The sequence below is a fragment of the Eretmochelys imbricata genome, chromosome 8 (assembly GCF_965152235.1).
Source record: "Eretmochelys imbricata isolate rEreImb1 chromosome 8, rEreImb1.hap1, whole genome shotgun sequence".
Lineage (NCBI taxonomy): Eukaryota > Metazoa > Chordata > Testudines > Cheloniidae > Eretmochelys > Eretmochelys imbricata.
Window position 1 is genome coordinate 8,218,125 of NC_135579.1, and position 14,558 is coordinate 8,232,682.

The 14,558-nt window shown below is 44.1% G+C and overlaps 1 protein-coding gene across 1 annotated transcript in view; it reads left to right on the top strand.

Moving 5' to 3' along the window:
- The first annotated feature begins 563 nt into the window (after positions 1 to 563).
- ADAMTS2 (ADAM metallopeptidase with thrombospondin type 1 motif 2) overlaps positions 564 to 14,558 on the top strand; it is a 261,507-nt gene continuing 247,512 nt past the window's right edge. The window contains exons 1-2 of the mRNA XM_077823990.1: positions 564 to 664; positions 1,804 to 2,165. Coding sequence (XP_077680116.1) covers positions 577 to 664; positions 1,804 to 2,165 — 450 coding nt within the window. The 5' untranslated portion in view covers positions 564 to 576. The remainder of the gene's footprint in view (positions 665 to 1,803; positions 2,166 to 14,558) is intronic.

A 14,558-nucleotide genomic window follows, 5' to 3' on the forward strand; every position in this document is an offset into this window, starting at 1 on the left:
CACAAGGTCTAGCATAATGTCAGGACTCCAATAACAAGAGCTTGGCGCAGAAGGAGGGTCCGAGCGGGGCGTCTTGGGACAGAAACTTGAGCGCATTAGGACCTGGAGGGAGCGTGGCGCTCACTACTCTGTGGGCTGCTGCTCGCGAAGAGTCAAGGGCAAAGAAACGTGGCTGTCGAAGCGGTGGGTGGGGAGGTGTCCCGCAGCCAGAGTTGGCTCCAGGAGGGAGGGGAGCCCCGGGACTGCTGCCAGGGCTAGCTGCGGAGCCGGGCTGCGCTGGGTGGCAGCGCGTCTGTCAATCAGCCTGACTTCACTCCCGCACGCCCTGTGTTCTCTGGTGCTGCGCTCCAGCCGCCTCCTGGTGTCTCTGCTTCGCTGCGAGCCCGCAGAGCGGCCGCCGCTGCTGCTGGGTGCATGCACCAGGGGACCGGAGCGGGGCTGGGGCGTCCCCGCCGCGTTCCGGGCGGCGCTGCGGAGGACCGGGCGGCGCCGGGCTGCCCTCAGATGGTTTTGGGTAGCGGCGGGGAACTTTAACGCTGGCTCCGAGTGTTGGGCTCGGTCTGCGGTTCAGCTGCAATGGATCCTCCCGCGGCGATCGCCTGTCTGCTGCTCTGCTGTGCGCTCTTCCTGCCCGCGAGCGCCCTGCAGAGCTCCAGGGAGAGAGGTAGGTCCTGGGGGGGAGGTGGCTCCATCCCTGAGCCCCCACCCCCGGCTGCCATTCACTTGGCTTAGCCCCCGCTTCCCTGCAGCTTCCCCCTCTGAAGTCCCAGCTAGCTCGCCCTGGGGCTTTCAACTCCCCTTCAACTTCTTCTGCTAACACTTTTTGCGAGACTTGCAGTTGCTCCCTGTGCTCCGTTAACCTCTTCTGGCTGCAGCAGAACAGGGGCAGATGGAGCTGCCTCCTCAGGGGGGAAGGGATTTCTGGCATCTCTGCAGACCCATAGCCACCCTCTGGCAGCCCCAGTGGGAGGATAAGCCTCTGGAAAGAAAGGAGGCTGGGGGAGAGCGGTTTAAATCCCAGATCGCGCTAGAGAGAGTGTAGTTAGAGACGGGGTGGGAAGTGGGAACCTCGAATGAACTCTGGTTTCAATGTAGCACATCTGACAGATCAGAGTTTAGTGTGTCAGTTCCTGGAATTGCATGTATAGAATAAAACACACGGTAGCAGCTTTTTTTCTTCAAACAATATGTATTTAAAAGCTCTAAAAGTCGCCGAGACACTCGTGCTGGTCCCAGCCCGAGTTACCAGCTGTATATTGTGTCTGCTCATCACACGCTTTCAGCTTGTTTAGGATTTGATCAGCTTCTCCCACAGTTGTTTTTTTTTGGGGAAGCTTGTTTTCCTTTTAAATTTATGACCTGCAAATGCTGATATTATAAACATTTCGTTTCTCTAACCTCTGTGTGTAGCTCTGGTCAGAGGTCCGTTTAATAGACACTGAAGCCTTCCCAAGGATTGTGCCAACAGTCCCCAGAAATTCAACGTCCTAGGTGATTAATGGCAACAGTCTGAATAGCTCAGCTGTCTCAACTGACTTCAGTTCATAAAACATCTGGAAAGGAGATGCAGGGTGCTTATTTTGTAGGAGAACTTTGCTGTCTTACATTCTCTTATAATTGCACTTTGCTCTATGTCAGGAAAAATGACCTCTGCGCAGTATGTTTCGCCACACTCATGAATGAAGTGGCTGTGGAGAATGCAGTGGCCATCTCCCTTATGTAATTGTCTGATGGGGTAATGGATCGTGGACTAGTAATTCTAAACCAATTTTTAGTTTTAATACTTTTTTTTTATCTTTAAAGATCCTATTTTGAGGAATATAGAGGAATACAGACTTGTCGTTCCAATCAGCACAGATTCAGAGGGCAGGTTCCTATCTAATCTGGTGTCTGGACCTCCAAGGGGGCGCTTCCGAAGAGATGCTGGGGATTTGCAACATGAAGCTTCAAATGAGCAAATATTTTATAATGTCACTGTTTTTGGAAGAGAGTTTCACTTCAGGCTGAGACTGAACTCTAGGCTGGTTGCCCCTGGAGCAACAATTGAATGGCAAGAGGATTCTAATGTGACTCATATTGAACCACTCCATGGGAATTGCCTATATGTTGGGGATATCACTGATTTGCCTAACGCTTCAGTTGCTATAAGCAACTGTGATGGGCTGGTAAGCTGCTTTGCTATTATACCTAATAACGTAATTATTTTACTTAATTTTCGTATAGTGTATATATTTTTAAAATGTGTTGAACTTTGTCCTTAAAACTTGCATCTCATGTGCTATGATAACTATGAATTCAAATTAACTGGGTGTTCCTTCACGTAGGGGTAGCTGTGTTGCAACAACAGCTTCTTTTACGGGTAGATTGGGAGCAAGTTCAGTCAGAACAGGCACGTTCTATTTTAACTATTGTAACAGACCGCTAAGTACTGTAGCTCAGTGGTGATTTTCATTTGAACTTACTTGAGGCTTTTAACATTTAAAGAGAGGACCAAGGGGATTTTTAGAAGAGGAGAACGTTGCAAACAGATTTGACATATGTTATGCTTTTGTCTTTGATAATGAAACTTGTTCAAAGGATAGGCTCAGACCTTTACAGTTTTATAGATCTTTCACTAGAGCCAATTCTCTTGCCTAATCAAGTGATTTATGAAAAGTAGCAAAAGTGTTAAAGGGTTTCACAAGGAAACTGCTCCATATCATGCATTTTATGTGGCTGGGTACGTGAGAGCTTGTTACGGTTTTCTATTCTGGAACATACGTTCAGTGGTCAAACTATATCTGTTTGTATCAGACGTCTGAAAGAAGTGTACACTGTGATTTTAACAATAATTGCTATGTAGAGCAAACTTTGTTTAAATGACAAAGTGACTTTTTGGGGAGGGGATAGTGAACGTCTAATCTATCCAATAACTTCTTGGTAGACTTTTGGGTCTCATATCTTTGTGATTATTTAATTTCTATGTAGTTCTCTGCTCTTCTTAATCAACAATTTGACTCAGTTGTACTCCATTTTTTCTAGGTAGTCACAGAAAACTACTGGTTTATAGCATCAGAACACGTCTCAAAACTATAAAAGTAAATGAGATGACCTTCCTCTCGCCTCAATTTCCTTATTTCCACGCCTGTGATTCTTCCCCTCTCTTAACCTTATATGTTCTTATTTCTAGAAGTAGGCTTTAATGTTGCTATATGATGTGGACAGGTTGCTAGGGGCTAAAGTTCCTTCAAGAAATACTCTGATGGCACATTTTTGCATTGTCCCAAGAGCAGACCAGGAAGCAGATGAGGACTTCCTCTTGCTCAGGTGAAGAGTGATGGTGCCAGCCCAATACCTGGTGCAGATTAATCAGCACACAACTGCAACTGCTTTGGCCAGTGCATAGCTGGGGACAGAGCCAAAGTTCTGCCCACTCCTCACCCACCTGCACCAGTGGGGAAATAGCAGTCTTGTGGAGGTTGTTATTCCTCCTGTGCTGGCTACCCACATTGATGCAGGGGATAATAGGGAGACCTGTTCCTTCTTACATGTGCATAAGCATTCGATGGGCCACAATCTGGCTATTAATATTTTAATAGGAAAATATCGGTTGACTAGCAAAGAACTTTATCAAAGCAAAAGATTAGGAGCCTCTATCCCCAAGGCCTTGCACCTTCTGTTGTCATTTACACCTGTGCACAGTGGGTATATAATACTGCTGTTGGCACAGATGTAAATAACTTCACAAAGTGCAAGAGAGAGGATAATTGGACCCAGTGTCTCTAGTGATCAGTAAAGCCACCCTTCACATAATGCCAGGAATAATTTTAAATAACTAAAAGCTAGAAAACAACAGTAGTTATCCAAAGAATGCTACCTGGTTGTCTAGTAATATCAATTAGTTAAGATAAATTAAACACAGTTGCATTACCAGCTGTCTGACTGAACCTTAAAGGCTGACTTCTATAGAATAATATTTGAGTCAGTTAAGAGTGTGATTTTCAAAGTTCAGGCATTATTTTCACTTCTAGCCTTATGTAAACCTTGTTGGTGGCCAATATGCATGGAATAAATTGATGTGACTCCATTGTACCAACTTGCAACTGCCTGTTGCACTTTATTCACTTAGGCCAAGTTCCTGAAAGCATTTATACATGTGCTTAATTTCAGGCTCACAAATAAAGTGCTTTCAGGACTTGGGCCTCACTTTAGAATAATTAAAATTATTATTACCATATCATTACCCTGGAATACTGATCGAAATGAGATATTTTCAGCTTTTCAAATAAACATCTTGTTTTACTTTTTGTTTGCTTTGTGTCACTGCTTAGTACTGGCTTTGGCATTTAGCAGCTGGAGACTGTTATCCTGTGACAATGTTCTACACTAGTGACTAGCTCTTTGTAAATATGGGAAAGAATTAAAAAAAAATATAAACTTCAGCCAAATGAGCATCAGCCAAAAGTTAAAAGCAAACGCAGAAAAACGTACATAAGGGGTGACTCAACTCCAATTAAAGTCAATGAAAAGGCTTCTGCTGACTTCCGTGGGTACTGGATTAGATCTTTAGTTACTAAGGTAAATTACCTTAATAGAATACTTACTAAAATTTCAAACTAGGCTGAAATACTGTGGGTTAGTTTCTTATCTGGGTCCATAAGAATGCTGGACAGAACCCAGCATATTAATTATTTCCCCCCTGTCCATTAGGGAAACTAACATGCTAAAGAAAGAGAGAGTGTCTAGTGGTGCTGAAGATAGGAATGAGAGCTAGCAAATTCTAATATGGCTCTGACACTGATTTGCCCAAGGCCATATAATGTCTGTGCCTTGATTCATCCACTCCTAAATGGAAAATTTCAGACCCTAAATTATTTAGGACAGACTATCGCCTATATCTGTTTGTACAGTGCCTAGATAATTTAGGTCTTGTAATGCAGAGCAGCACCCAAGTATCTTTTTAAAAACTTGGGTGTAAGTGACTTTCCCAAGGTCACACAGAGAGTCTGTGGTGGAGCAGTGAATTGAACTTGGGTCTCCTGATTTCTAGGCTAATGCCCTAATCACTGGACCACACTACTACACAGCCTCCTATGGTTCTCACATATGAATCAATTGTTAAGAACCTAAAAGGTTCTAGGTATTCAGGTAGTGTGTCTTCTGAATCTGAATCCTTCCCGTCTGTCAAAGGTCACTTAGGGCACAAACAAGGCCCTGACATCCCTGCCTGTCCTGGGCTGTTCATTGCATGTCCTCTGTGTTGTTCAGTGATATACATTTTCCTTCGCTAAGTACTGTTCCATGACGGAGGGATTCTTGAGATCGCCCCTTTTACGTGTCCCTCAAGCTGCCTAATGGCATGCCTGCCATGGCAGATGTTCTGGCTTCATCCCTAACACATCCCCAGATATTCCTCCTTCTTTGCTGGATAACTTTGAAGATAAGGGGTTTCTGAACTCTGCATTTATAACAAGCGCCAAGATTTGTCATTCTATTTAATACCTCATATTTTCCTGAGGCATTTGCTTTCAGAGCCATTTAGATATCTGGACCTTTTGATGGATTTCCATTTTCACATCCTTATGTAAAGGTTGAAATAACATTTCAGCTGAAAATTTGTGGTTTGGTCTTAAGTTGTAGATTTTCAGTGACTGAATCTTGTTTAAACTTGTGAATGTAGTTGCTGCTTTGCCAATTCATGACGTTATTTCCTTCTTCGTATGCTCGTTGGCTTGCGTATTACTACCAAGTGTATCTTACATTCCAGTTAATATACATGAGAAGGCTCTCTGCTGCTGCTGGTTGTACCAGAAAGCTGAGGTTATTGGAACTGATATAAATCGCAGCAGTCAATCTGCAAGTGAAGTTGCATTTTATATAGTAGAGGGTTTGGGTTTTTAAAAATCCTCTTATGTGTGATCACTCTAAAAAGTACAATGGGGTGTATGTATCCAACTATATATGATTTTTCAGTCAGAACTGAGGGTTGGTTGTTTTTAATGTGGGTCTTCCCACATCTTTCCAAAGTAGAAATCAACAACAACAACCAGTTTTACTAAGCACTGGATTTGATGTGGAGAGAGCCAGGGATGGCTGAAGATTTCCAGTGTGTGCAAACCAGACATATATTTTTCATAGCTGAATTAGTGGGGAACTTTCCTTATGAGCTCTGCTGTGAATGTGATTTTTTTTTTTTAACCATGTAAAGAAAGTGTCACTGTAACTTGCCTACTTAAAATAAAAACAACTTGTTCTGTGTTGGGCTACTGAATATCTTCACTGTTGACTGAATCACACCCAAAATGGGTATGAGTGTATTCTGAGTTTATACGTTCAGTCCCCAGTTCTCCATTCCAGCAAAGCTATGCTCAGTACATGGTACCTTTATGCCACCCTTGTGCCTCCCCATATTCGGGCCTGTCCTAGTGTAAGAGCAACCTCAAGGCAGCACTACAATTCTCGGCTGCCTGTGGCCTCTGTGGTCATTCCAGAAGACACAGTGCTCTGGCCACACACTTACCCTTGGCATGCCCTGTACATTAGGGATGCTGCTGGGGCACAATGAAGAGCCAGCTAGTTCCTGGGTTAGGGTTATTCTCTGATGGACGGATCCACTCCCTTTACCACCTCGCTTCATTGCTGGAATGGTACAGGCATGCCATAGGGCAATGAAAAATCAGGCCGATGGCATTCTCTCCTGACTTCCCTTCAAAGGGCCATCTTTACCTCCCCCTGAAAACCAAGAATCTTTTGAAATGTGCTGGCCACCAGGGCCACCTGTAGGAAAGACCTGTGACTGCACTGCAGGCTGGTCTTCATGGCTGCAGAGCCTACATAATGACCATCTGCTATGTCACAAGCCCCCTTCCTCTCTGGAGGGTTTTCATTGAATGGTGGGTGAAGAAAGGAAAGTTATTGTTGATGGGGTCAGTGTTTACTGTACACCTGCTCAACCACAGAGCCTCTGCCCAAGTACAAGGCCCAATCCCCAGGGAACACCAGTGGCGCTGAAGAAAGAAAGGGAGCGTGCCATGGAGCCAGAACTCTTCACTTCATTGCATCCAGATTTGCTACTTGTGGAAAGAGAGGGGAACATACTGACTAACATCAGTACCAATATTTATGGCGGCTGTGAAAGTCTTCAGCAGCATTCGCATGATGCCAACATTGCTGGGTGTAGAATTTCAGTGATTATGAATATGCCCCACCCTTTTTATACTATATTCCTACATCTATAGGAAACTGGTCAGAGTGTGTACTTAAATACAAACAGATGTGAGATAAACACAGTACAAACAAGGCATGTGACTCCATGTAAGAGGTACAATATGCACGCAATCAGTGTGAAAGACATCCAAGGTTTTGGATCAGTACAGAATCTAGCTTTGTGATGTATTTTAGTGAATATGCAAATGATGCATGCTGATTAGAATGCTTGAGTTTCTTATACATAAGAAAGAAAAGAATTTGGACTATATCAAAGTCTTAAATGTTTTTAATGTCTCCTGTTCAGTGCCACTGAAAAACACCCAGTGGTAAATCCTGAATAACAGGAACTAAGTATAATAATTTTATTCTATGTCTGGAACACAACAGAAGGCTCAAATGTAACTTTGAACTTTGATGTCCTGCCATCTGTGTAAAGTAAAATTTGGGCAGCTATAAATAATATGTACCCATGATGTTCATTTGTGTTCTGAGGTCTAAGAGGAGTGTGTGTATAGGTGGATGGGTGGATTTGAAGGGGAGGGCAGGGAACTGAATCTCAAAATGATGAGGGCAAGATCCTTAGCTGGTGTAAATTGACATACTTCTACTGAAGTCAATAACATTATACAAATTTAAAGTAACTGAGGATAGGACCCTGAGTAGAGCCCTGCGTGGGACTGTTTTTTTAAAATCCTGCTTCTGTCCCACTCCGCAGTATCTGCTCCCGCGTTGTTTCTTGCATTTTTATCTCACTCACACCTACAAAAACCTTAGATCCTGCAAGAGACAGATTCCCTGATGCTCCAAAAACAAAAACAAAATTATATATAAACAGAATTCAGACACAATTTTTATCAATGAAAGAATAAAACAAATCTTGCTTAAACCATGTAAAAAAATACTTTAACTCCTGTTGTAATAGACATCAAATATTTCTACCCCTTGCTTAAATTTAAGTATTAAAATCTTTATTTAAAAACAAAGATTGTGTTTCCCACAAATTCCTGCAGTCTGGTTGTTTTTGCCCACCCAATCCCGCCTGCAACAAAGTACATTTCTTCTTGGAGAGATGTCCCTGTGGGTGCTCCACTCTAGGTGATGGTGTGTTCCTGCATCTTCGCTCGGAGAGTTTTGCAGAAGTGCCCGTACAGATTGCGCATGCTTGGTGCCTGCCTTGCGTGCTGTTGGCGCACGAAGTATCATATGCGCGACCTGGACTCCTGAGTTCCTTCTCAACTGTCCCTGACCTGAGACGGAGCTCAGCAGTCCCGTTGAAAACCTGTACTCCCATTCCATCACAGTTTTCCAGTGATGAAGATGAGGGAGTGGAAGGGGTATTCTCCCATCACCATTCTTCCCCAACCTACTGCTGCTGGACCATTAAGATCATGGTCCACAAACAGTCAGGACCTGTGACCTTGGTATGGCCACCCATGGATGGGACTACCCAGGCCTTTCACTGGTCACTGGCTGTATTGGAGTCCTTGGGGGTCTTACAAAAGACACCATAGCAGGCACCCCAGCCCACGTAGGGAGGACACCAGATCTCTGCCTCCACCTTTGGCGACATCAGCGGTGGACACACGAGGAACCCATGGCAGAGCAGGAAGAGGACACTGCTCCCAACACCTCGCCACTCAACAACAATTCTTCCTCCTCACCAGATGAGGCTATTATGCCGCCTCCTCCACCAACCACGGCAGATGACTTTACCCGCTTCCAAGACTTGTTTAAAAGAGTGACTAATGAGTTTGATTGCTCTAGAGGAAGTGCCTGTAACTCAGCATTAGTTAACAGATATCCTGCAGACATCTTCCTCCTCCAAGATAGCATTGCCAATCAATGTGGCTATCATGGAACCTGCCAAAACAGCATAGCAAACTCCAGCCACAATTCAACCAACTTGCAAAAGGGTGTAGTGAAAATACTACGTTTCCGCAAAGGGATCGGAATTTCTCTTTACACACCCAGCAGCCAAGTCGCTGGGGGTGGAGGCAGCCAACCAAAGGGGCAAACAGCATTTCCACTTCACCCCCTTTGATAAAGAGAGTAAGAGCCTAGACCTGTTTGGCTGCAAAGTATATGTCTCATTCACACTTCAATTTAGAGTGTCAAATTATGCGGCATTACTCGCCAGATATGACCACAGGAACTATGCAAAATGTATGGACTTTATTAATGACATCTCTGAGGACAAGAGACAACAATTTAAATCTTTGATCTCTGAAGGACAGATGATCGCACATACGGCTCTACAGGCCTCACTGGATGCAGCTGACACTGCAGCCAGATCCACCGCTACTGCTGATGTCATGCAACAGACCTTGTGGTTTAACTCCTCAACATTTCTACGAAAGATGCAGAATACAACTGAAGTCCTCCCTTTCGATGTAGAAAAATTGTTCGCAGTCAAAACCAACGAGGTGCTGCACATGATGAAAGATTTGAGGGCCATTTTGAGGGTCTCTTGACATCCATACACCTGCCACAAGAAGGAGACAATACAGATATCAACCGTGTCAGCACCCTAGATACCCAACATACACACAGCGACATCAAAGGCTGTACAAACAACAAAAGCAGCAATGACAGAGACAGAGGCCACAAGGACGACACCCTCCACCATCAGCGGCATCTCAATCTACTTCTTCTAATAGCAAATTTGAAGTTTTGGTGGAGGGTCTAGAAGACCTCTCCCACGTTCCAGTGCCTACATCATCCACCCAGCTATTTGGAGACCATTTACTCCCATTCTACCTGAACTGGGTGACTATCACCATGGACAAATGCGCTCTGGAAGTCATCTGGTTTGAGCTATACCATCCCTTTCCTGTCTATTCCCCCCCACCAACCCCTCCTTCCCTGACCCTCTTCAGGGACCCCTCTCACGAACATTTGTTATGCCAAGAGGTAGATCATCTCCTCCAATTGGGGGCAGTAGAGACCATCCCTATACAACACAAGGGAAAGGGTTTTATTTCCACGACTTTTTAACACACAAGAAAAATGGAGGATGGCAACCCATTGTCAATCTCAGGTGACGGAACAAGTTCATGAGAAAACGAAGATTCAAGATGGTCACCTTAACAAAAATAATACCAGCGCTGGAGCAGGGGGACTGGTTTTCAGCCCTCGACCTGCAGGATGCTTATTTTCACGTCACAATACACCTTGCACACAGGCGTTTTCTCAGATTTACTTTGGGCACAGACCACTATCGGTACAAGGTTCTACGTTTTGGCCTGTCAACAGCACCCCGGGTTTTCACCAAGATCCTTGCCATAGTAATGGTGCATCTGAGAAAGCAGGGAATAATTTTTCCTTACCTGGACGACTGTCTCCTGAAGTTGCACATTCAATCAGATGCCGTTCGCTCCACTCAAATGGTGATAGAGTGTTTCCAGAGTCTCAGTCTACAAATAAATATAAAGAAATCAACAACAGAGCCAACTCAACAGTGAGAATTAACTGGCGCGTACCTCAGCTTGAGTGTGGTGAAGGCATCGCTTCCACGAGACAGGTTTGAGACGATAAAGACACTCAGATCCACAGTATGGAACAGTCCACAGATCACTGCCCATGAATTCCTAAACCTTTTTGGCCACATGGCAGCATGCACATTTGTGGTCAAAAATGCACGCTTGCACATGCGCTGCCTGTAAGGATGGCAAGCAACTGTGTACAGACCAAACAAACGCAGAATAAGCATACAATTAACAATGCCCCACAAGGTCAAGGACTCACTAACCTGGTAGACTCACCCACACAACCTGTGCTCTGGGATCCCATTCACACAAGACCCTCAATCACAGATGATCACAACGGATACCTCCCTCCTTGGGTGCGGAGCACACATGCAACATTATACAGTACAAGGACTATGGTCCACAACTGAGACAAGTCTACACATAAACTTGCTGGAACTTCATGCCATCCGCAGTGCCTGCCTCCACTTCCTGCTGTTCATAAAAAACCAGCACATTAGAGTAATGACTGACAACATTTACGTAAACAGGCAAGGGGGAATCAGGTCACCTTTGTTATGCGCCAAGGCTATCAAACTCTGGAACTGGTGTATCCAACACAATATCCATATTTCAGCCTCATAACTACTTGGTTGCCAGAACACCTCAGCAGATGTTTTCCCCACGACCATGAATGGGAATTAAACGATACGATACTGCAATATGTATTCCGAAAGTGGGGTCACCCACCAATACCATTGCTACCCAGAGTGATACAGAAAATAAGGACCGACAAAGCCAGAATCATGCTAATAGCCCCCACGTAGCCAAGACAGCCATGGTACCCGTACATAATGTGGACCGTCTGCACATGCTCCAATCATGCTCCCTCTCCACACAGACCTACTGACACAACGGGAGGAACAAATACAACAGCCGAACATAGCTTCTCTATGGCTCTCTAATGATGAGCTAACTTGTTCTGGCCAGGTCCAGAGGGTGCTACTCCACAGTAGAAAACACTTTTTACATGTAGCACCTACTTATATAAATGGAAGAGATTTACAACATGGTGCACTGCCAGACAAACTGATGCAACATCTGCACCTCTCCCATTGATATTAGACTACCTTCTAGAACTGAAATAATCTGGCCTCTCTGTTAGCGCAAAGAAGGTACACCTGGCGGCCATCACCGCTTTTCACAAAAAGATTGACACTACAATCTTTGCCTACCCAATCACCAGCGATTCCTCAGGGGCATTCAAACTCTCTATCCGGACATTAGACACCCACGCTACCTGGGACTTAAACTTAGTGCTAATGGTCTTGACTCGGAAACAGTTTGAACTTTTAGCAGCCTGCTCTTTGTTGCACCTGTCCATGAAGATGTCATTCCTAGTAGCGATCACATCAGCGAGACGTGTGGGAGAAATCAGGCGCTCACGGCAGACCGGCCTTATACAATCTTTTTTTAAGGGTAAAGTCACATTACGTACCCATCCCAAATTCCTACCCAAGGTAGATTTGTCTTTTCACGTTAACCAAACTATACAGCTTCCAACTTCCTTTCCTAAACCACACAAGAACTCGCAAAGCCATGATGCGCACCCTGGACATTAAAAGAGCACTGGCTTTCTACCTAGGCAGAACTAAACCATTTAAAGGCTCACGAAGACTCTTTGTATCTATTGCTGAACACTCCGAAGGTACCTACATATCCACGCAGAGACTCTCTAGTGGATATCTGGATGCATTCATCAACAATTAGGACGCACTCTACTAGATCTATATCAGCATCCACAGCGTTCCTAAACAACGTTCCCATTTATAAAACCTATTCAAAGCCACCATCTGGGTCTCTGAACACACCTTTGCCAAACATTATGCAATCACTCAAGGCCCTAAAGCAGATACCCAGCTTGGCTGAGCGGTACTATCCAGTTATTTTATCAACTTTGAAGCCCCTATCATCCTAGAGAGCACTACTCTACAGTCACCTGGAGTGGAGCACTCACAGGGACATCTCTCTCGAAGAAGAGAAGATTACTCACCTTGTGCAATAACTAAGGTTCTTTGAGATGTGTCTCTGTGGGTGCTCCACTACTCAACCCCCCTCACCTCTACTTCGGAGTTTGATGCAAGCTCTCTGGTAGAGAAGGAACTGAGGAGTCTGGGTCGCATGCATGATACTCCAAGCGCCAACAGCGTGCGAGGCAGGCACTGTGCATATGTGATCCATATGGGCACTGCTGTAAAACTCTCCAAGCGAAGGCGCAGGGATGCACCATTACCTGGAGTGGAGCACTCACAGGGACATTCATCTAGAAGAACCTCAGTTACTGCACAAGGTTAGTGAACTTCTCTTACTCACTCCCATTATTATGGCAGCAGGTCCTGCCGGACTCATGGGATCCCAGTCCTGCTGTAGGTCTCCTGCCCTGAATTTTGTGGTACATCAGTGAACTTCTCTGGTATCTAAGTCTATATGGAACTTTTTTCCTCTGTGTGCTTTTTTTAATTAAATATCAGATGTCCAGGGACTCTGCAATGTTACTATTAAAATGGTAAGCTATTACAAATAGGGATGTGACAAGTAAACTATTAAGAACGCTTCTGGCTGCTTCATTCTTCTGCACACTGCATCGAGTGCCAAGCCCTGCTTGCCTTATTTACATGAGGAGTTGAGTTCAGTAGTACTACTCAAGTGAGCAGGGATTGCTTTTCAGTGTTTCAGACTGGGTTGTATGCTATAACAACCCTCACAAAATATTTGCGTGAGAAACCTATTGTCTGGCTGCTTGCCCAGATGTTAATTCCTCTAGAAATGCCTGGTCCATGCTAGTACTATTTAAGCTTTGTTCCCTAAAAGCGGTAGTGACCCGAGCACAGGGTCCATCTTGGTGAGTTAATGACCATCAAGACTCTCTTAGCCAGTCAATAATCTTCAGGAAGTAGCTTGTTGCTTTGATTGTTATTGCTTAAGTGCCTGTTTGCCAAATGTCCTAACAAAAAAGATTTTATCTGGGATTTGCAAGTATCTTCCTGTTTTAGAAATCAAGTAAAGAAATTATTTGTGTGCATTTAGTCTCTCTCATCTCTGACAGATGCTATGCTCTAAAGTGTTAAGTTTTATAGGCCTCCATTCAGGAAAGCATTTAAGTACATACTGAAAGTCCATCCCTGTTCAGGACAATGCTGATTAACTTTAAGCAGGTGCCTAAGTTCCATTGAATTCAGTGGGATTTAATCATGTGCTTAAGTGCTGTCCTGTTGGGATGCTTTCCTGAATCGGACCATAGGACCTGATCCCTAGCCAATTGAAGTCAGTGGGAGTCTTTTTTTCCCATTGACTTTAGTGAGCTTTGCATCAGGCCTATCGTGCGTGTGTTTTTGATAAAGGCTGCCATGTAATTTATTCACCATTAATTTTAAAAAAGTTCAAAATATCTTGTAGCAGCATTTTCTACTTTTGGTTTGAAGTCTGTTTTGACTTGTTATATCTTTCCTTAAAAAATTCTGAATATTTCAGGCAATCTCTATTTTCTTTTCCCAATAATATGATGTGTATGTGTTGGCAATATTTTTCTAGTTCTAAATATCAGTTAAGAAATGTTGATTTTGCAGGTCTGGTGAAGACACACTAAGTTGATAAGAGAGTGCTCTCCCTTCGATGTCTGTACTCTACCTCCCAGAGAGGCAGAAGCTATGTTGGCGGGAGAACGTCTCCCATTGACATAGCACAGTGTAGACCTCCTGTAAGTCAACCTAAGTTATGTTGATTTCCGTTATTTAACCAAACTAGCATGACTTAGATCCACTTACAGCGTTAGTGTAGACCAGCCCTTAGTCATGTCCTATGCATAATGGTTAAAACAGATGTTTACTACAAATAATTCTAGTAGAT